The sequence below is a fragment of the Bison bison genome, unplaced genomic scaffold, assembly GCF_000754665.1.
Source record: "Bison bison bison isolate TAMUID 2011002044 unplaced genomic scaffold, Bison_UMD1.0 scf7180017858048, whole genome shotgun sequence".
NCBI lineage: Eukaryota > Metazoa > Chordata > Mammalia > Artiodactyla > Bovidae > Bison > Bison bison.
In genome coordinates, this window is record NW_011488621.1 from 961,333 (window position 1) to 982,040 (window position 20,708).

At 40.3% G+C, this 20,708-nt stretch overlaps 1 protein-coding gene across 7 annotated transcripts in view; it reads left to right on the top strand.

Annotated features, from left to right (window-relative positions):
- Positions 1-20,708, top strand: part of RUNX1T1 (runt-related transcription factor 1; translocated to, 1 (cyclin D-related)) — a 156,099-nt gene that overhangs the window by 26,797 nt on the left and 108,594 nt on the right. Inside the window, exon 1 of one of the 7 annotated variants that reach the window (XM_010861950.1) lies at positions 12,633-13,046. The exons of the other annotated variants lie outside the window; for them this stretch is intronic. Coding sequence (XP_010860252.1) covers positions 13,040-13,046 — 7 coding nt within the window. The 5' untranslated portion in view covers positions 12,633-13,039. Of the gene's footprint in view, positions 1-12,632; positions 13,047-20,708 lie in introns of those variants that run through there. 7 annotated transcript variants of the gene reach the window in all.

Consider the following 20,708-nt stretch of genomic DNA (forward strand, 5'->3'; position numbering starts at 1 on the left):
GAAACAGTTTGTTGACTAAAGAGGGAAAAATGCTATTCAATTTATTGTTTCTTCTGTTTGATTTGGATTAAAAAAACAACTTGTGGGTAAATGTCCTTTCTAAGCAGAATTTATTTTAATGTGTCCATAGACACATTAAAAAAAAAAAAGTGATATCTAACTTTAGGAAAACCGTAAACAAAATGTAAACCGTTTCCCAGTTGGCAAGTGACTTCTTAAAGTCTGCAACATTTAATAATTAAGGACAGGCCTGTATTATGAATTTCAGAGAGTTGATGCCTCCAGCAGCCAGCTCTGTTTCAGGCTTAGTGGAGTGGAACAGAAGTACAGATGACTAAAGACAAACCGTGCCTAGGAAGGGTTGAGAGGCAGCGCAAATGTTCTATGATACTGGTTGGCACTCCAGTGATTCGGAGGGGGTTTCTGAAGTCCTGTGACTGCCTGCTTGACTATATGGAAAAGAGGGTAGCAAAATATTTACCGTTCATGGCCAGTGTTCTGGAAACACAGATGCCCCCCACCCGCACCTCCAGCACACACATAACATCTACTCTTGCGGTTCCTCTGAAGACATACTGGTTTGTTCTTCAAGTTTCCGAGAAGGTATTGGCAAATGAGGGTGTTTTGTTGTTGAAAGTCCAGAGAAAGTGAAATGATTCTCTGTACAGTTCTAGGCTCCTTTGAGATAACCTAAGTCATGATTTAGTTTCTGTCTGTATTTGTCTTCATTTCCCCCATCGTCCTGTTAGGATGTTCTTCTACCGTAATTAGTGAGAGACATGAATTCAAAAGAGAAGACAAGGAGTTCAACCTACTGAGTAGCTGAGACATCCATCTCTCACTTCTGCTTCTGTCTTCCTACCAAAGTACTATTGTTACTAAAAATTAATTTTTTGAGAACTCAAATTTTTGTTGATTAGATTTCTTAAGTCCAGAGAGGAGGGAGAGGGTGAGACAAATGGAGAGAGTGGATGGAAACATGTACACTAACCTATGTAAATAGAGAGCCAATGGGAATTTGGTCTATGACTCAGGGAGCTCAAACTGGGGCTGTCTAGTAACCTAGAAGGGTGGGAATGGGTGGGCGGTGGGAGGGAGATTCAAGAGGAAAAAAAAAAGCAACAAGATTTCTCAAGTCCAGTGTAGAAAGGAAGGTGTTAATAGCATTAAGGAAACAAACTGGTAATAATAACAGCAACCCTTGCTTTAGAATTGCTTTCTCTTCATCTTCCATCAGAAGAAAGCACTTTGTTTCACAGAGGATATAATTCTCTGCTTTCTGCCTTATGTATCTGTATGGGGATGCAGCTTAACAGTATGATCAAAATATATAAGGTGCAGATTTCAAATTGGAAAATAAAATTGGATTTTAAAACTTGAGCGTGTATTGCAGGTATGTAGTGTCAGGGTCTTTACCCACCTCCACACCATTCTAACCATGCTCTCTTCCGGTCACGTGGCATATCTCTGTGACCATTGCAGCATGGAAGATTCACATTTAAAGCAAAAATGCATGACAGAGACATATTTTAAAACAAGTTAATGCATTTTGTTTGTTACAATATGCAAATGCCAAGCCTCAGCATCAGGTATCAAAAACACCCTGCTGTTTCTTCTCTCTCTCTTTCTTCTGTGTGTGAGTATGCATACTTAAAATGATGTGTGTGTCCACGCACAGTATATATACACATGTATGTACACACACATATATGTGCATATATGTATCTAATTGTGTGTCTTTGCCTATTTGATAACTGTTGGGTTTTCTTTATGTTTCATGTGGCATTGAAAAGTTTACTCCTAGTTTTTTCTTTTTTTGTGTGATGGTAGAGGGTGTATATAGATAAATATGGGGTTGAGCCAAGAAGTAGAGAGAGACAGAAATCACGTACTTTAAATTTACAAAAAACGTGGAGTCCATTGGATTCTTGGGGTTGTAATCTGGAAGCAGAAAAAACAAAGAACTAGGAGCTGGTGAACAGTTGGGGCAGTAAGCGCCAGTGGCCTCGGGTGGTGCTAGAGAGTCTGGTCCCTGTGATGAGTTTGAAGCCAGGCGGGGGTCACCAGGAGACAAGCCTGTGTCTTTGGGGAGGCCAGGAGAGCAATGATGCCTTAGGGACAGTCACCAGCTTCGGTGGGGGCTTATGTAAAGGCAAAGTGCTGCTGTGTTTCCCCCTGTATTTTAAAGCATATCCTAAATATGCATAATGTTCAGTTTTCTACAGCTTGTTATTGTGTGTCTTTGTGAGGACTGGGCAGATTTGGGACAGTCAGGAGTGGTATCCAGCCTGAGGAGCTTGCTCTTATAAACTGTTAAGGAAGGGCTCCAGTATTTGTCATATAAAAAAATTAACTGGTCATCTAAAAGATGCACGGGCATTAGAATGGAAGCAGTTATGACACAGGAAACTTGTTGCAAAGTGTTTGTATTTATGCTTGAATCATGGGATGGGATATTTATTAGTACCACTTTTAAGATACTGTATGCGTTTCAAAAGCCACACTTGTGTTTTTAAAAATAAAAACGTTTAATTTAGATGGTGCTGTGTACCTCCAGATATTTGTATCTTTATTAGGAAAAGAAGAGAGTTATTTTCTTAAGCAAAATTGCTGAGGTTTGAGAGCATTTGCATTTATTTCTAGTCTTTCTTGGTCATGTTTGAGAGGTCTGATAGCATGAATGGGCTTTACCCCACATGGAGCTTTGAGCTTATTGTAGCTCTGCACACTGATCCCAGGTCAGTGTGATGCGTGAAATCAATTTATTTGAATCTCTTTGCCTCTATAGGAATTTGGCAGCGTGCCAGTTGTTTTCATTTAATGTTCTTTGTGTTGAACACAGACAAGCAGGCATGCTTTTGTATTCATCTCTCTTTTGGTCTCTGTCTCTTTCAGCCAATATTTTACTCTATGGATTCTGAGATGAAGAAAGAATATATTATTTATATGTTTCTAATCATTACTTAATGTGTGTATTCTACTTTCTTATCTTTTAAGGGATTTGTTTTTAACATTCCTGAGTTTTCCTAGTGACTTTCTTTGTAGAGAAGAAACATTTTAGAGTTTTTTAAAAAATTAAGATTTTGGATGAGACATAATAAACCAGACCATAGGTGGTATTTGCTTACCATAATGCTCGTTATCAAAACGGAAAAGAACAGTATTCATTATACCATCCAACCAGTGTTTGATTTGTGAACTGGATTATCAAAATGACTGACTTCTTGGGGAGCTTTCTGAGGGTAAAGATTCCTACTTTAATCGGGTGCAAGCGAAGACACATGATTAGCGGGGTAGTATTCTTTTTGAATAACACATCTTGCTGAAGATGCCCCCGTTTTTACCTAGATTTGGCTTAGATGAATCTTGACGAAGTTCCTGCCATGAGGGCATTTTTTTTTTTTTTTTCTTTTTAAAATTTGGAGGGTCCTGGCAGGGAACAGCACAAAGGTTTCTGCAGCACACAGAGGCTCCGAGCCTGGTGTGGCTGTTTTTGTGGAGAGGATGTGTTTCTGGGTCAGCTTTAGGAAGAGGTGCAGAAGGAAACGGACAGGGAGGAGGAGAGAGCTGCTGTGTTGATGCTCCGGGCGGTTCTCGCGGAAGTCGGTCTGCAGACCGGGGCGCCGGGGAGCCTCGGGGTCAGGCCCGCCCCCAGCACCCCGCTTCCTCGTTTAATTACCTGAAGAGCCAAACAGCCCGCCGGCGGGTGTGTGAACGCCCGGTATCTCCGCGGCCGCCTGGCGCTCCGACATCCTGCGCGGCCAGCCCTGTCTGTCCGCCAGCGTCAGGCTGGCTCCCGCCCCGGTTCCTTTGCTTTCTGGAGGCATTGTGTGGAAGAGGGTTTGGTCAGGAATTGGAGGTTCCTGCCAGTGCTGTGTCCCTCCTCTCTTTCTCTCTTTCTGGACCAAGCTGACAGACGTGCTGATCTTTTTTTGTTTTTTAATGAGTTTAAAGATCTGTCTTTTTCATTTTACACTCTGGCCTCGCCATGAAACACATATCTCTGTCAGCAGCCACAGACGTTAACCAGTGCAGGACTGGTCTCAGTTAATGGGTTCTTATTTTCCTAATTCTTGTTCTTTACTGTCCTTCCCATGTTGCCTTTTTGGGTCAGATTCACTGGTAGTTTGGTATGAAACTAGTAATTCAGAGGTTATTTTTACGAGGCCGTTTTGGAATCTTCATCTGTCCATGAGAACAGAATAGTCCATTTTTTAAACAAAAGTGACAGAACAGTGAAGATTGTTTTTTTTTTTTTCCTTTTCCATGCAGTTTACATATGGCGACTTGGACATTTGCTGTGGGAAGGGCCACACCCTTTGATGTAGCTGGGGATGGTAAGAAATACTAGGTGGACAGAAATGTGTGGCCAATTTGAGAGTCCTATAGGGTGAAGACTCTGAGGAATGCTTGGAGATGGAACCATTTGGGAGATCCCTAGAGTTTAACAAGATGTTATCTTTCCATGAGAAAATCCAGCAGGTTCTTTATCCACAGTGTGGGCTGATGAAATGTGTGTGCTGTTGGGGGGCGGAGGGGGGGGCGGGGCAAGGTGGTGGTGGTGGGGTTTCCTGCAAAGGGAGGGGAAAGTGTGAATACATGTGCAGTGATTTGCTTTTTCCAACTACTTCACTAGGATTCTGTCATGCAAACTTCAGGGCATTTACCCTTCAGATGCACATGCGTGCATCGCATTAATGTTAATAGGAGTTGCAGCAGGTAAAGAGAGCTGTGTGGACCTTTGTGTTGTGCAGGAGCCCAGCTCCAGGAAATTGATTCCATTCTTTGCAAAGAATAAAGATATTGGGACTTTGCAGAGGAGAGTTTCGTAGGAACGATTTTCAAATCTTATTTTTCATATTATATTTATGGAAGCAATGTCAATATTTTATGTGTTTGTCTACCACTCCAGCAAAAAGTATATAATCATTTAAATAATTGGATTAGCCTGGTGCGTCTTGTGATGGAGCTGGCATCACCATGATCTATTATGCACTAGCATAAGTAGCTCTGCCATAAGTGTTATGTGTATCCTCAGGCATTGCATGTTTATTTATGTATCAGCCTGCTGCATTTCTTTCAGAGTCTTTCTCTTTCAACATCAGTATAAATATGAGAAAAGAAAACATGTAAATATAATTTAAGCCACAGTCAACATTCCTGACTGGTGTCCTCCTCCACTGACAAACTTCAGGTTCCCTCTTTCAGGCTTCAGCTTTCTAGAAGTTCTATCTACCTAGAGCTTTCTTATTATGCGAGTAAGGTTACTGCCAGTTACAGTATTAGGCCTTAGCAGCAGGGAGTGTATAACATGAGAAAAACCTGGAGGACTTTGAAAAGTGTCTGGGGAAGAGTTGTGGCTTGCAGGTGGTGGCACCAGGAATTAAAGAGCAAAGTAGGAAGAAAGTGGCGTTGGTGCCTCGTGCTGAGTGTGCCCAGTAAATGTGGAGTGAAAACAGTAAGAAAAAAAGCAGATCCTTGAGAAAAGAGACTGAGAGGAAGTGAATTACTCCAGAAAGGAGAAGGGAAACGCCAAAATTTATTAGTAACCGTGGGCATGTGTTAATTTATCATCAGGAATCAAAATAGGACATTTTGGTATAACAGATAAAAAAAGCCACAGTATTCCAAAATTTTAGTAGTCTGGTGCCTGCAATTCAGAGTAATTTTAGTAAAAGTCAGAAGTGAAATTTCCATACAGAGTAAAAATTATTCGGTTGAGTTTTATAGGTTTTAACTACTGTTCGGTGTATTTCAGAATGTACAGAATTACATTCTATTCTGCTGCTTGGTCTTGTGAAGCAGGAGGAGAAGGGGGTTCATGACCACGAAACCCAGTAGGGTCAGAATGAAACAGTAATTTAAAAATTTATATTGTCATAAAAGCATATACACTGTGCTGGGTATTATTTGAACAAATAAAGCAGTTTTGGAATGAAAACTTTAATGGAATCAGTGGTAGTTAAACATCTTTTTTTGTGTAAGTTTGAATTTGTTTATAAAGGTGGCAAATTAGTATGTACGGATAGATTTTACTAATTTTCAATGTGGAGAGAGAGAAATGGAGAGTTTGTTAGAAAAGTCCTGTGGCAGGGGGCAGGGGGGAGGGTGGAATATGATGAAAAGATACTGGGATTTTTGTTTTTTTATTATTATTGCTGTGTATTTGCTCCACCTGGTGGATTTTGTTGAAAGTGTTTTAATCCGTCTTAATGAGAAGACTACCCTGCACACAATTTATAGTAAGACGAATCTTTTGTTTTATTTTTGTTGCTGTGAAAAATAGTTTAATTGCTATCAAGGTTAAAAACATTTCTATCTTTTGTTTAGCACTCTCTTTGTATTGAAAGTAATATTTATTGTTTATTCTGGTTCAAAAATGTAATACATGCTCGCTTTAGAAGATTTGGAAAATAGAGAAAAATTAAAAGAGGCACATGAACGTGATTTATAGTTTCATCACCCAGAACCGTTGCATTATTTTGAGAATAGATGTCTTCAGAAGAGGACCACTTTGCATTTACATTTAGTTAAAGATGTGTGGGATGTTAAACACTTACTTTGCCAAAGTGTGATTAATGATGATGATTATATTATTTTTGGACAAATGCTGCCTTTCGAATTCCTAAACTCTAAAAAAAACGATAAGTGTTTTGTAGGAATTGCATTTGCTGAGCTACATGTCTGCTGAAAGCAAAGGCCATAGAGATAAAGGTACCCTGTGCATTCACAGGGCTGTCCATAGGGGTGATGGGTTCTGTGGTCTGTTTGGCTTACACAGATTGCTTTCTTTCGAAAACTTAAGGATTCAGTTGTGCTTTGATCATCTTATTGTTTTCCTTAGGTTATTCTTTTTTTCTTCTTTGGACTCCAAAAGCTCTGTAACAGAAGGTGAAGTTTTGAAAACAGTGTCTCCATATGCAAGGGATTTGGAGACCTTTTTATTGTCTTTAAAATTGTCATTCATAGTCCTCATTAGCATTTATTGTTGCAAGCGTACAAGCAGAAAATGTGAAATTGGTATGTCATGAATAGCCCCACAGAGCTCTGGAGCCCTCCGATTTTGCCTGCAGTGTGGTGTGGGCTGGGCTTCCAGGGAAAGCTGTCCAGATGGCTGCCTGCACAGAGCAGAGCCGCAGGTTTTTGTCTCTGCTGCTGGGAGGAGGGAAAGTTCATTGGAGCATACGCCATCACCCTTGCTTTTAACAAAACTAACTAGCCATTAGTCAGGATGGGGAGCTGGTGACATTGAAACAAAGGTTTTCCATATAGTGTTATAGTCCTTGTCAAATGGTAAGGGATGGGTATAGTTTGAGTGTCTTTTATATTATTTGAGTGATTTTTGTAGGGAAGAGACATACAAGGAAACTAAATGACAACTTATTGGCAGATTTTACATGTAAGTAGAGTGTGATTGTTTTTATAGGAAAATGCTTTTGTGTGAAGAGGCAGAGTTGATACAGCTAATACACAGCCGTGTGGCTTACTAAGGAAGTGTTTTACTTTAAAGTTTTAAAAATAATTTAACCCTTTGCTGGTGCCTGTGGATTAATCTGCACTTAATGATGCTGGGTTTGGAGCTTGCATTTAAATAATGCAACATGCAGACAATGCAAGTGTTAAAGCTTTTATCATTTCAGAATTATTTTGATAGTAGATATTGAAAATCAAAACTTGTTGGTGAAAAAGAACTTCAGTACATTGCAATATTTTAAAGACTCAGCAGTGTTAGAAACAGTTCACAGTAATTATGAATATAGATTTTATTTATTTGTGGCATGTGATATTTTATCTTAAACAGATTTCATTTTACAGAAATACACATACATGGTCCCTACATACTTAAATGTACTGGTACATGTCTTTTTGTTCATATGTAGAGGATATTATATTTCACCCAGAGTTGAGAATCAAAAATAGTGCCTAAAAAATTGTTGGAATGTTATAACTAACATTGTATTCTCTATACATTGAAGATGGTAAAAAAAAAAAAAAAGAAATTAGACATTGCAGCTTATCAGCTTAGGTCATCGCTATTGTTTAAAAGTATGTTATGATTGGAATCTTCAAATCACAGTTTAGAGCACATTAACTCACTCTAACTGATTGGAGATACAGAAATCAAAGGGTCCTGAGCCCTCTGGTTTGACATGTCACAGGTGAAGGCAAGGGGTCATGACTTCTAGCTCTTGACCTGCCACTTGCCCTGGTAGAGTTGGATTTCTTGACAGACCATACAGCATGTTCTCCATGAGACACTGTTTCGTATGGTACTTTGTCATCTAGTTGCAAAAGATCCAAGCAGTGAAGCCTTCCTGCTGCTGTGATATCTGGCATAATCACCTATTAAGACAAGCTTCCTCTATCCAGCATGTTTTCTTTTACTTGATTCCACCTTATTGCCCCACTTAGGCCCTCTTGGACAGCCCCAAATAACTCTTTGACCCCGTGATGTTTATATAACCTTCAAATTCTCAAGCTGGCCATCATGTCTCCTGTTGCTTTCTGTGATTTAGCAAAGTTCTTGCGAGCCCTTCTGTGGGCTGGCTGAGGGGAGATACAGGTGTTTGCCAGTCCTTTCCCCCAAAGGAAGTATCTGAGGGAAATAGTGTGAATGTTTCTGGTTGTTTACAGCCAGTATTTATATTAAGGAGTTTAAAAGTGGCAGATTTCCTCTTACCTTTATAAAACACTTCACTGAACTTTTTAACTTAATTTTTTTTTTCTATCCCACTCATCTCTTTCTGGTTGGCTGCATCTGATGTTGTAACCTAACTATATAAACATAAAACTGTTTGTTTTCCTTACAGACAACGTATTATTGGATTTATCTTTGTCAGGAGACAACCTATTAGGGCCTTTATTTAATACAGTTTCACATGTCTTTCAGTGGCAGAAACAAATTAATGTACATTTTTATTAGGTGTTGTATCTATTTAATTGACTGTCAAAGTGATGAGAAGTTAGGAAATCATCCAAAAGAGAGGTCCATCTTAGCCCAACAGCTCACACATTAGGTAGGTTTGCCCTGTCAGTGGGATGCCTTTAGAAAACACTAATAGCTTCCAGCTGGGTGGAAAATCAAAACCTTTGGGGTCTGACAAAACTAGCAGATTTGAATTTGAAAGCAGAGCTAATGCCTCCATTTTATTTTTTACCACTCGCCCATAAAACATTATTTTCCAATATGTCAGCCTCATTTGGTGGCCAGTGGTCTGAAATTGAAAGTGGAACAAGCAAGCGGAGAGATCTGGACATTAGTGAGTCCGCCCTTTCAAGCTGGTGTGCCACTTTGTGGACGGGTCTCCCCTAAGAGCAGGGGGGTCTTAATGACCATTCATCAATGCTCGTTGGCTGATCACTGAGTGCCTTCCCATTCAGTTTATCAAGTCTTGCACATAAAAAGTCAGAATCAGCCTTCTTCAGCTTTGTTAAAGGCAACTAGGAGTAAAATGCTCCTTTTGAACCCATTTTGCCCTTGTTTTTTCACTTTGTTAATGCAACCCTGCTTAAATGAGTGCTTTTATTGGGTCGGTTAGAATATCTGAAACTATTAATTCTCTTGTATTGAATAGCTGGTGGCAGACCAGAGCAGATGGGGTAGGAAGGTATTTGGTTGGGTGTATTGCTTTCAATTAGGATCAATGAGGTTTCAGCTCCTTTGAATTAACTCACTTAATACCCACTGTGTGAAGTCACAGTGTATCACAACAGCCTGCTCGAAGCAAGTGGAAAGTTGAGAAGACCTGTGGAAAAGCTTTAACTCAAACTCTCCCTTCCCCAGTGTAGAGAGCTTTCATTAACCGCAGACAGTGTCAGAAGATTCTTAGTCCCTGTTGGTAAGTTAGGTTTGAACTAAGGAGAAGTCTCTAAGATAGGGATGGTCTGTTTTGGAAACAAGTGAGAAACACCTTAGAGTAATAAAATGCCGTAACATCTTTCTAATGAGCTAAATATATTGTCAAAAATTTATGTATTATTTTGGGAGCCAGGCATTCAGTTGTTGACTAAAGTTACTGATTTGGAAGGTGATTTTCTTAGATGGCCCTCTTTAAAATAATTGCCCTGAAAATGCTCTGTGTTCTTAATTAAAAGACATGCGTTAACATGGCTCTTCTAAGGATGATACTTAGCGGTGAAGTCTTTCGTTTTGAATATATTTTAATTTTTAAAAATATGTTTCCTAGTGGCAATTCAAGACAGTGTTTGGCATCAGATAAAACTTAGATATTCTTTTTTCCCCACTCATGTATATAAATGGATTCATCATGTTATTGATTATCTATTTTTGTTTTACAATTTGGATTCTAGAGATCTTGGCTCCTTGTACTCTTTCTTTTTTTTTAATTAAAGGGAAAATTATTTCTGTTTAAGTAAGTGTATAGAACTGTATATCCAGGCTTCCCCGTCCAGGGAGAACTGCCAAGTGAGGTTGGTGCTTTGCTTGCCTCCATGGATTAAAGGGTAAGAGGAGGAAACTGGTTCCTGGAGAAAATGCTGAACTAGCCTCAGGTGTGCGCACACTCTGTGAGGCCTGTTCTGCAATCAGACTTCTAGGTGAGAATCTCCAGGGATCCAGGTTTTGTTGACGTGGATCAATTTAAAGTGGCAATTACTGTAGTCAGATAACAGCTTAAAAAGCTTTTTTACACATAGAAAAGATACATAATCACATGGCATATGGAAGTTCAATTTTCTGAGCTGTGGTATAGGGACTTGCAGTGTACCGATATTAAGACCCAGTTTTTAAACCGGATATCATCCAGTTTTCTTCAAGTGTATTGCATTTCTGTCCTGTGATTTTCTGTTTTAGAAGTGATTCACCATGCATATTGATGAAAGTTGGGTTTCCCCACTGTGAAAATGTTCTCTTTCTAACTTAGGTATGGTATTAAAAAGAAAAAAATCAGTGCCATGTAGCATTGAGTGGCTTAAAAAAAATGCTCTCTTTAAGAATGAAAACCTACAGATTTAGAATGCTGAATTTCATAAAGGTCCTTACAGCAGGAGTTAATTGATTATCACACTCATGCCTGCTATAAAGCTTTCTGTCATAAGAATGTTTGAGATCAGTGCGTAACTGTTCTGAAATCCATTACACAGAACCTCATTACAAGTGACATCTAACTAAGATGAACAAAAAGATTGGCCTCATAAATAGAGTGCAATATACTATTAGTGACAGAATGGAGTAATCATTATGAATTGTAGTCTTTTTACAAGTTGTCTCTTGACAGTGATGGATTTTTGAGGGGTTCACTCGATGAAACGGCACTTCTTATTGGGGGGCTGTAGAAGTTCTTATTGATTGGCACTGTTTAGCAAAAATGATCTATTTTTAGTTTGTGCAGGGTATGTGTGTGCGCGCTTTGAAACAGGTTGTGTGCATTCTTGGCTAGAGGTATAGGAAGAGGGAGGAGGCAGAAGTCAAGAGTCACTGCCTCTGATTTCAGATGGGTTTGTTTTTATGCTTTCTTTGAGGCAGCAAGTAGGGGGAAAATCAATCTGATAAGGGCCAGAAGCATATGGAAAGGGTAGAATAGGCACAGGACGAGCTGAAGACTGTGAAGGCAGGGCAAGAGTTAAGGGGGATGCTCCTGGCTGTCTATTCATTGAGCTTGCGGGCTGGTCAGAGGCTCCTGAGTGGAGTTGTTTCTGTTTATACTGGATTGAACAGCCACTGGAAAGGTAAAGCCTGAGGGCTGTGTCTCATCATGTGCCGTGTTGTTAAAACAAACACACAGAAACCTAGGAAAGATGTGCCAGTGTTAAATGGAGGAAGAGTTTTAGAAGTGAACAGTATTTTCCTTCTGCCTGGCATTTTTGTGTGTGCAGAAAAGGCACGCAAGGCAGGCAGGCATATGTTTCTCCTATGAGGCAAGGATGTTTTACAAAGGACTAAAGAGGGACTGCTGAGAGGAAAATAGCCGGCTTTAGATAAAGCACTCTAACAAAGGCTCGTAGTTTTATATATCATGGTGTCCATTAAAGCTTAATAGGGAAGAGTCCATTGAACCTGGCTGGGTATGTGTTATTCATGGGAGGGATAAACATTTAAGAGCGTGCAAAAAAAATCAGAAAGCAGGAGGACATGATTGTTCAGCTTTTGAAAAGGCTTTACAGTGAAGATTTTGTTTTCATCTCCTATGGATCTCTATGCAAGGTAGAGGAGAGTAAGCTAAGCATGTTTGGAGCATATCAACGCAGGGATCCCAGGGGGTTAAAAGCACGCTGGTAAAATAAAGTGGTCTGCTTCTGCTCCTCCAATGTGTTCTATTTTACACACACTACTGAGAAGCTGACAAAGGGAATGCTTCTGAGACTTGTGTTCCGTCTGATAAACTGGCACAGTCTACAGGGTCTTGGAACAGGTTTTTTATGCTGCTTTGGATTTCCAGTTCAGTAAACAAGCTTCGAGGTCCCTGCCTCCGTTTTTTTTCTTTTTTCTTAAATAAAGTGCCCAATGATGGGGGTTGTTAACCTATGAACGTGTAAGGGATAGCTCCCCTTGTGAGCCGTGGGAGGTGTGTGTGTTGGGGGGGGGGCGGGGCGGGCAGGTCGCCTTTCTCTTCTTTCCGGCAAGATAAGGGTTAACTTGCAAGGGGCTGGGTGGGGGTGGTGGTGGTGGGGAATGAATTATTCAGCATTTAGCTTATCATTCTGCATTTTTACTTTCCTGTTCTTCGGTGCTCTGGAAGTTGCGGAGAGCGGGCCAGGGGGTAAGGGGAGGCCAGGGTGGCCCACACGTCCCTGTCATTGTTCTGCCTGGAGAGACGGGGCTGGGTTCAAGGCCACATGTGCTCCTGTCATCATCCACATTTCTGCTCCAAGTGCAATCCGGAGTGTCAGCTCTCCATCTGTCCCCGCCTGGCAGGCGCACGCGCCCAGCACCCCGCCTCGGGCTCCGGCGCCCCAGCCCCCCTGCCGGCCCCCCTCGCTCTGCCGGCCCCCGATTCCGGGACGGGAGGCATGAGCCCCGCGCGCGCTTCCTCTTAGGAGAGAGAGAGAGCCACTCTCGGTGAGGACGCTGCATTCAGGAATGCCCGGTGAGTGAGCCCCGCTCCGCTTTCTCTCTGTGGTTTGTCAAAGGAAGCAGGCTTACTTTTCATTACTGCTCGGAAAATAACCTTCTGCCCTCAGCGGGCTGTATCTTAAGGTGGGCAGGCAGAGGCTGGGGCAGTGACCGAGGTGGATGGTGGCGTTAAAAAAGAGCCATTAGAATCTAGGTCCAGGGCTCCAAGGGTCCGTGGAAGCCTCGTCTTTAAGACATGGGAGGTGTGTTTTCAAGACTGAGGGCAAGTCCAGCCACGTTATCTGTTGGCCAGAGCAATTCACTCGAGGGATTTAGCTTCAAGTAAGGATGTTTTCTGCTGTGGATTTCGCAACTGTCATCTGTACCTTGTGTCCTGGACATTTCATCTGTGGTGGGAGCGTGCAGATTATGATGGAACCCTGGGATAAGGTCTCTTTCGAAAACTGTTTATGTCAGAGAAAGTGAAGGGAGCTTTAGGGACTACCGATTATTTCAGTCTTGTCCTAAATTACAGCGCTGAGATGTCATCAGGCAAATAATTGAAATCGGTTAATTAAAAATAGAAAGTCTGCTGAATTACTGATGCTGTTGTGGTCCTGGAAATTTAATGTATGTTAATTTCCTCTGAAAAATATTATTTTTGGAGCCCAGAGTGTTTCTGTGATCGTTGCCAGTGAAGGTTCTGCTTGGGAACAGAGAAGCTTGGTAGAAGCCTGTTGGGGCAAGGGTGTTTCTGTTATTCTCAGGAACGATCTGGACTGCCCTTTGCCTACTTTGAGTAGTAGATCTCAGATTAAAAAGACAAGGCAGAGAGAGATCCTCCAGCTGGCTGATTTGTGTGGGTTTTTTGGGCAGGACCGACAGAAGAGGCTGCGCTTGGTCACAGGGTTTGTACACCTCGCAGATGGTGTTTTGAAACAGTATCTGCCAGTTTTCTGCAACCACGGTTGTGTGTAGGTATCGCCAGTTGTTTGAAGAATGTTTTTCCCTTTAGGATGTGTCTTGTAAGTGCTCATCAGCGAGGATGCATTTGTGACCGAACTGCACCTTTTCATTAGTTCTGTGGACGAGGGATGTGTGCAGCTGAAATATGGGAAAAATCAATTTTAAAAAAGACAATGACTGAGGTCTCTGAAAGGTCATTTTAACTCTTTCAGCACTCATCTTGATTTATATGCACCAAGCAGCTGAAGATGTCATGTGCATGGAGTATGTGATATGGAAGCTGTGTGAAAAAGTGCTTGTGTTTTTTTATTTAGCCTGAGTACTGTATAGTTTCATCTGATTTTTATGTCATCAGTCAAATCTAACTTGTTTTTATGCTTTTAATAAATATGTGTTAAATGATCTGATCTGTCAGCATTTTGTAGAGTCTGTATTTTGTTTTGGTAAAACAGAACCACATAATAACCCAAAGCCATTTGTGAACGATGACAAGTGAAAGAGATTAGGTAGGACCCTTGCTATCCCATATTAATTACATGATTTTAAAGTATTCTTTGAAACATCCTTATTTAAAATGCATTGAACCATATTTAAGGTTTTAGAATCATTGATAAGTGTGTTTTAGTCATTAACATCTGACTGGTTCTGAAGCAGTAACCTGAAGTGTAGGCAGTGTTTCTCACTCTCTCTTGCTCATCAACTGTGTTAGAAAACCTTGTACTTGGATGCAGAGAACATATTAACAGCTGTGACTACGAGCTTGTGCCAGAATGGTGATACTTGAGCAGTTCTGACACTTGGTTATTTTTGACACCCATCTGCATTTTTTAACCACTACTATCAGACAGATTACCTCTTAATAATGTTTTTAGCATATTTTTGTCCATATATATGTACTTATATTAATGGGCATTTTTACCATCTGGGACAGATTTTTTACTTTTAAGTAAGACAATATGTGTACAAGATTAAAAGGACGTATTTCTGGTAATCTGGTATTGTCACTATCCTAAATATATATTAACATTTATCATCATCCTCATCACTGTTATCTTTCTTTCATAGGTCAGGTGTCAGAATTGGCTCCTGGTTGTCCAAACTTGGTGTAACAATTCTCAGATCTAGGACCTTTTTCATAAAAATGGGGGGATCCCTGGAAATAGATGTGTACAAACTGAATTTATTCAAAGATATACCAGTCTGTGGGGATGGGTAGGTAAAGTCTTAGTTTCAGGGCTTTATAACTTTGTCCATTTAAAAAAAAACAAAAAAAACAATGCACTTTAGCTATTGATAGCATGCTATTTCAAAAGGAACCAGGAAAAGTCGAAGAGAAGGCCATACGTGCTTTTAAAGAAATAGATGATACTATTTTTATGATTTAACTCAATATAAGGAAATATCATTTTACTGCCTGTCACTTACTAACAACCAGATCCTTGTGTTTAAGGGAAGAAAAATGTTTGCTTATGAGAAGGCTAGGAGACTCTGGGAATTACAGTATTTCAGGAGGAGATGGCTCTGAGCTTTCTGAAACATTTATATTTTTATCAATCTTGGTATAATATTATCAAAGAACATATGCTGACCTACAAAATACTTTCAGGACTGTTGCCTTAAAAGGACAATAAGTGAGCACAGTCTGTGTAGCCCAGAAATAGTGCTGTTCTTTCAGAAGATGGCTAGCATTAGGTCAGACCACCCTTTCTCAATGTTCTCAATGGTCCTGCTCTCCAGATGTGACTGGAACTTTTTTTAAGTTCAAGTTTCCAAAAAAAAAAAAAAAAAAAAGTTTGTTTTCAAAATCTGGTTTTACTTAAGACAGCTCCATCCTGGAGTGCATTTCATAAATTGCCCACATATTTTTCTTAGCAGAGAACTTAACTGGCTGTAATTTTTAACACATGGCCACATCATGTGATATTTTCAAAACACTTACACATAGCTTTAAGAAGGTCCCTGCAGAAATGATCCATCCTCTCACAGCCGGCCCTTTTTTTTTTTTTTTTTTTAACAGCATATCTGCATTTTCCATTTAGGAGAGCTATATATTATTAGCTTACATTTTTGGGTAGTAAAACAGTACATTGCTGATTGTAAAACATGGACTTTATTATCTGCTGAAAATTGATTTGGCATTTATAGCCACTGTGTACTAGACTGTTTTTCTGTTTTTAACATCAATGCTTGCAAGCGATGATTTGTGTAAGAAACAGAAATGAAATTGCCATGGACAGACAACTGCTAGTGTCCCTAGTCAGTGAACTTTTGGATAATGCACCTGGTTATTATTATTTTTTAATAGAGGCGTCTAAATGCTGTTGTACAAGAACAAGAAACACAGCAGTCCATGCACTGTCTCTGTTTTGCCTTGCGAGTTGATTTGCCATTGTTTTAGGCTAACTCTTTGCTGTAGTGCACAAGCCTCCTGCCAGCTATTAAAGACAGCTATATCAGCAGCAGATATCCAATTATAAATGTAGATTGTGCAGACATTACTTTTTCGTCGCAAGCATCTAGAAGTTGCAGCTTCTTTTCAAACCCTGGCACCAGTTCCCTTTTTCTTTTTAAATTATTTTCTGTTAATATTTCTGAACATTTGACCTTTTAACTTCTATGTATTTTAAAATAATATTTGGAAATTTTTACAAGGCATCTTCCTGCACAGCTAATAATAGTCTATTGAAAAAAAAAGATATTTTTTGGAATAAACATTTGCTTAGTAGGCATTATATCGTCCAGAAATGTTTATTAACTGTTTCATCACTACACTGATATTTGAGGTTTGCACAGGAGATGCTGTAAAAACCATATTCTGAACAGACTTTGGAATCATCAAAGGAACAAAATACATTTTAGAGCCGGAAGATTGATCTTGAAAGTGCCTTCAGTTTTCAGGTGTTGAAGCTGAGGCTCAGGTGCTTTTGTAAAGTAAGTGGATTCTCGCAGTTGCCTCTTTGTACCACGCTGCTTCTAAATCACACGTGCGTGTTCAGTCACATTGGCATCTTGGTGTCGGTCCTCCTCTGTTGGCTTTTCCGTTCTACCCTGGATTGCGCTTACCATGTGCTTTCTCCCCGTCTACTCCAGGGCTTCAGGTCCATGTGGGGGGAAACTCTGCAACAGTAATCACTTGACCTGTGGCAAAGGTGTGCCATCAAATGTACCTTATAGTTGTTTGGAAGTTAGAGAGCCTCAATACGGTTAATTTTTGAGCATTGAGCAGATCGAATGATCTTAGCAAGGTTGTGACGACTGAGGGCATTCAGGTAGTAGACTTCTGTGGGTTGCTGAAAAATGTACCAGGGCCAAATAACTATGGTTCAGTCTCTCCCCATGCCATGCCTTCAAGGAGTTTTGAGTTCTTATGCTCCAGGCAGAGAAGTAAACAGTAGTTGTGATATGGAATAGCAAGAGCTTAGAGACAGGTACAGGAGCCCAGAGGCAGGTAGTACCTGATGGGATTAGGAGCCAAGCACAGAGGGGGAAAGACATGTGGACCATGGGCTTATGGGCCTTGACTGTCTCCTGCTTCTCCAGATTGGATCTCTGTTAATGTTACTTAATTTTTAGTTTGCTATTATACTGAGGATAGGATACTGATTTTTGTTTACTAAGTTTTAATATCTGTGTGTGACAGTGGGTATGGCATTGCTCGAAAGCAGTTTCTTTGTGTACAATTGTGGTTCTTTGGTGGCTGACAGTATCTCGTGGAATACATCATTAACTTAAATGACTCATAACTTGAGAACAATAGGATTTCACACCTGACCAAGAAGCAGGTTTATCTGGCTGGCTTTCTCAAACAGCTGTTTGCATTAATTAATATTAATGTAAATGTACTTTCTGAGAATGTCTAGCTTAATTATGTTTTTCAACCCATAGAGTTCCAATCAAAGGAAACAGGAAATCCTCTTAATCTCACAGGGAGTGTATAACTGCCGTCTCTGAACAGAGTAAATCTCTGATAGTATAGTAAGCCTTTTATTGAAAGCCTGTACATGCCGGGCCCCAAGGCTAGGCACCTTGTATACTTACTAATTCTCACAGTTCTGCAAAGGGTTTCTGTGACCATGACATCTATTAATATTGGAAACCCGAAGAGCAGGTAAATTAAGCATTTTCCCCGAGGACACATAGATGTCATTAAATGGCAGAGAAGGGATTCTCTCTGGTCTGTCAGCTGATATTTTATTCCTTTTTTAAAACTTTTCTTTGTTTATTTTCGGCTGTGCTAGGTCGGCCTTGCTGCACGCTTGCAGTTGCGGTGCGCGGCCTTCTCGTGGAGGTGGCGGCTTTTGTTGCAGAGCATGGCCTCTAGGGCTTGCAGGCTTCAGGAGTTGTGGCCCATGGACTCAGCAGTTGTGACTTGCAGCTCTCGGGCTTAGTTACCTCGTGGCATGTGAAATCTTCCTGGACCAGAAATTGAACGCATGTCCCTTGCATTGGCAGGCGGGTTTTTCATCATTGGAACACCAGGGAAGTCCTTGTTTTCTGTTTTTTTAAAGGAAGGGTGAGTGTGTTGTGTTTGGTGAGAGGATGTTTTGTAATGGAAGCTAGATGGAAATGTTTGAAGAGGGATGTTTGAATTTGGAGTAAAGTAGCAGAGAAGGTGGAGTTCTCGGTGCTGGAAACTGAAAATGGAAAAGCATTAGCCTCAGTTGTCAAGAGTGATCTTGGGTAAAACAGGTTAGGAGAGTAGTTATTTCTCTGTGTATTTCTATGCTTGAGAGAATGCAATGGGGAGTAATAGGTGCCAGGGGACTAATGTCTGTGTTTTGAAAAGTCTAATAGAAATTGTAAATTTACTCCCTGATGAAGCCGTGTAGGTTAACTAAGATATCACCTTTCTAGGCTTTTGACATGAGGTAATTCTGGCTAACTTTTGTTGATCAGAACCTCAGATGGAGTATTTTCTGTGTTTTGGACGATAGTAGGAAAATGGAAATCAAATGATGTGTTCAACATATGGGCAGACAAAATTGTTGAATATTGTGTGGTTAAAATTTGTCATGAAAGTCACTCAGTTGTGTCCGACTCTTTGCCACCCCATGGACTGTATAGTCCATGGAATTCTCCAGGGTAGAATACTGGAGTGGGTAGCTTTTCCGTTCTCCAGGGGATCTTCCCAACCCAGGGATCGAACTCAGGTCTCCCGCACTGCAGGCGGACTCTTTACCAGCTGAGCCACAAGGGAAAAATATCAGATCTCTTGGTCATGAGGCTGCTGGGTACCCATGTTCTGCCCCAGGAGGTTCTAGGCAGGCAGACTGTTAGCAGAAAATGAGCACATTGTAGGAAAGCACGTTAACTTTTTTCACCATGCCCCCCTCTCCTTCTAAAAAAAAAAACCAGTGATTTAAAAATTGTGGGCGGTTTTCCCTAGAAGATTTTACTTCTGTTTTCCACATTTCTCTTTTAAGGGCTGAGTGATAAGTGCAGTCTGTAAAAAGTCTCACTTTATTAGAGGGATTCTTTTAATTCTGTGTGGTTTATTAACATCATACCGTGTACTTTGATGCTCACGCAAGAAAGTAAATTTGAAAGTACCGATGAGAACATGATGCTGTAAAGAGTTTGGCCTTAAGAGCTATGTAATTAGATAGGCAGAAATGCTCTTTAGGAAGAAGGGATGTTAGAGGGTGTCTTTATCATGTGTTTATGGCTTTAACAAGAGTCTTAAAGAGTTTGACAAAATAAACAGACCATTCTTAATAATCAGGGATGATTTTGATGGGGTGCTAAGTTATTTAGAACTTTGGTAAAGACAATTGCACTTCTGAGCATATCATTCCTTTACATTTGAACTTTGCATGATTAAAACTTCCCTGCCTTCCTCTGGACTTGTTTGGTTTAATGATGCTCGAGTTATTGGGAGGAAAATGCATAATAAAATTTGAGGGTCCTGTGGTAACAATTTATATATTCTTTCATTTGAAATGCTTAACATGTGTCCCGACAAAGATATGACTGGAACAAAGAAAGGCCTTGATTCTGACACTTTCCTTGTGAAATAGGCATTGTTTCCTCTTTATAATGTTTCTGTCTGAACCTGCGTACTCGCATTTATGGCAACATCTCATTTGAAAGGTCTGTTAATACTTATTTTTTTCTTTCTTTCTACTCTAGTATAGTTGTGTGAGACAGCCTAAAGACAGGAAAATATTAAGGAATCAAAATGAAGATTTTTTTTTTTGTCCATAGAAAGCACTTTATTTTCTTCCAGTCTTTCTGCAGTGTTCTTAATCATTGGTTTATAGAATATAGAATAATAGAAACCAAAGGTAAAACCTCACTTGTTAATTACCCAAGCATTCTCTTGTATACCAGTATTTGCTCGTGTGTGCTGTGCTTAGTCACTCAGTCATATTCAACTCTTTGAGACCCCATGGACTGTAGCCCTCCCAGGCTCCTCAGTCCATGTGGATTCTCCAGGCAAGAATATCAGAGTTGCCATGCTCCCCTCCAGGGCATCATCCCAACCCAGGGATCGAACCCAGGTCTCCCGCATTGCTGGCTGATTCTTTAGCATCTCAGCCACCAGGGAAGCTTGCTGGTTATGAAATATCAAAAAAAAAAAAAGGTATATATAGATGTGATCAAGGTTTCACAGATTTTTCAAGTTTTTGTACAATTTAGGAGTCTTCCTAAAGAACTTTGCTGGAAAAAAAAAAGTTATTTAACTATTTGCTACATGGAGGAATATCTTTCTGGGTGTTTCCCCCCCCCC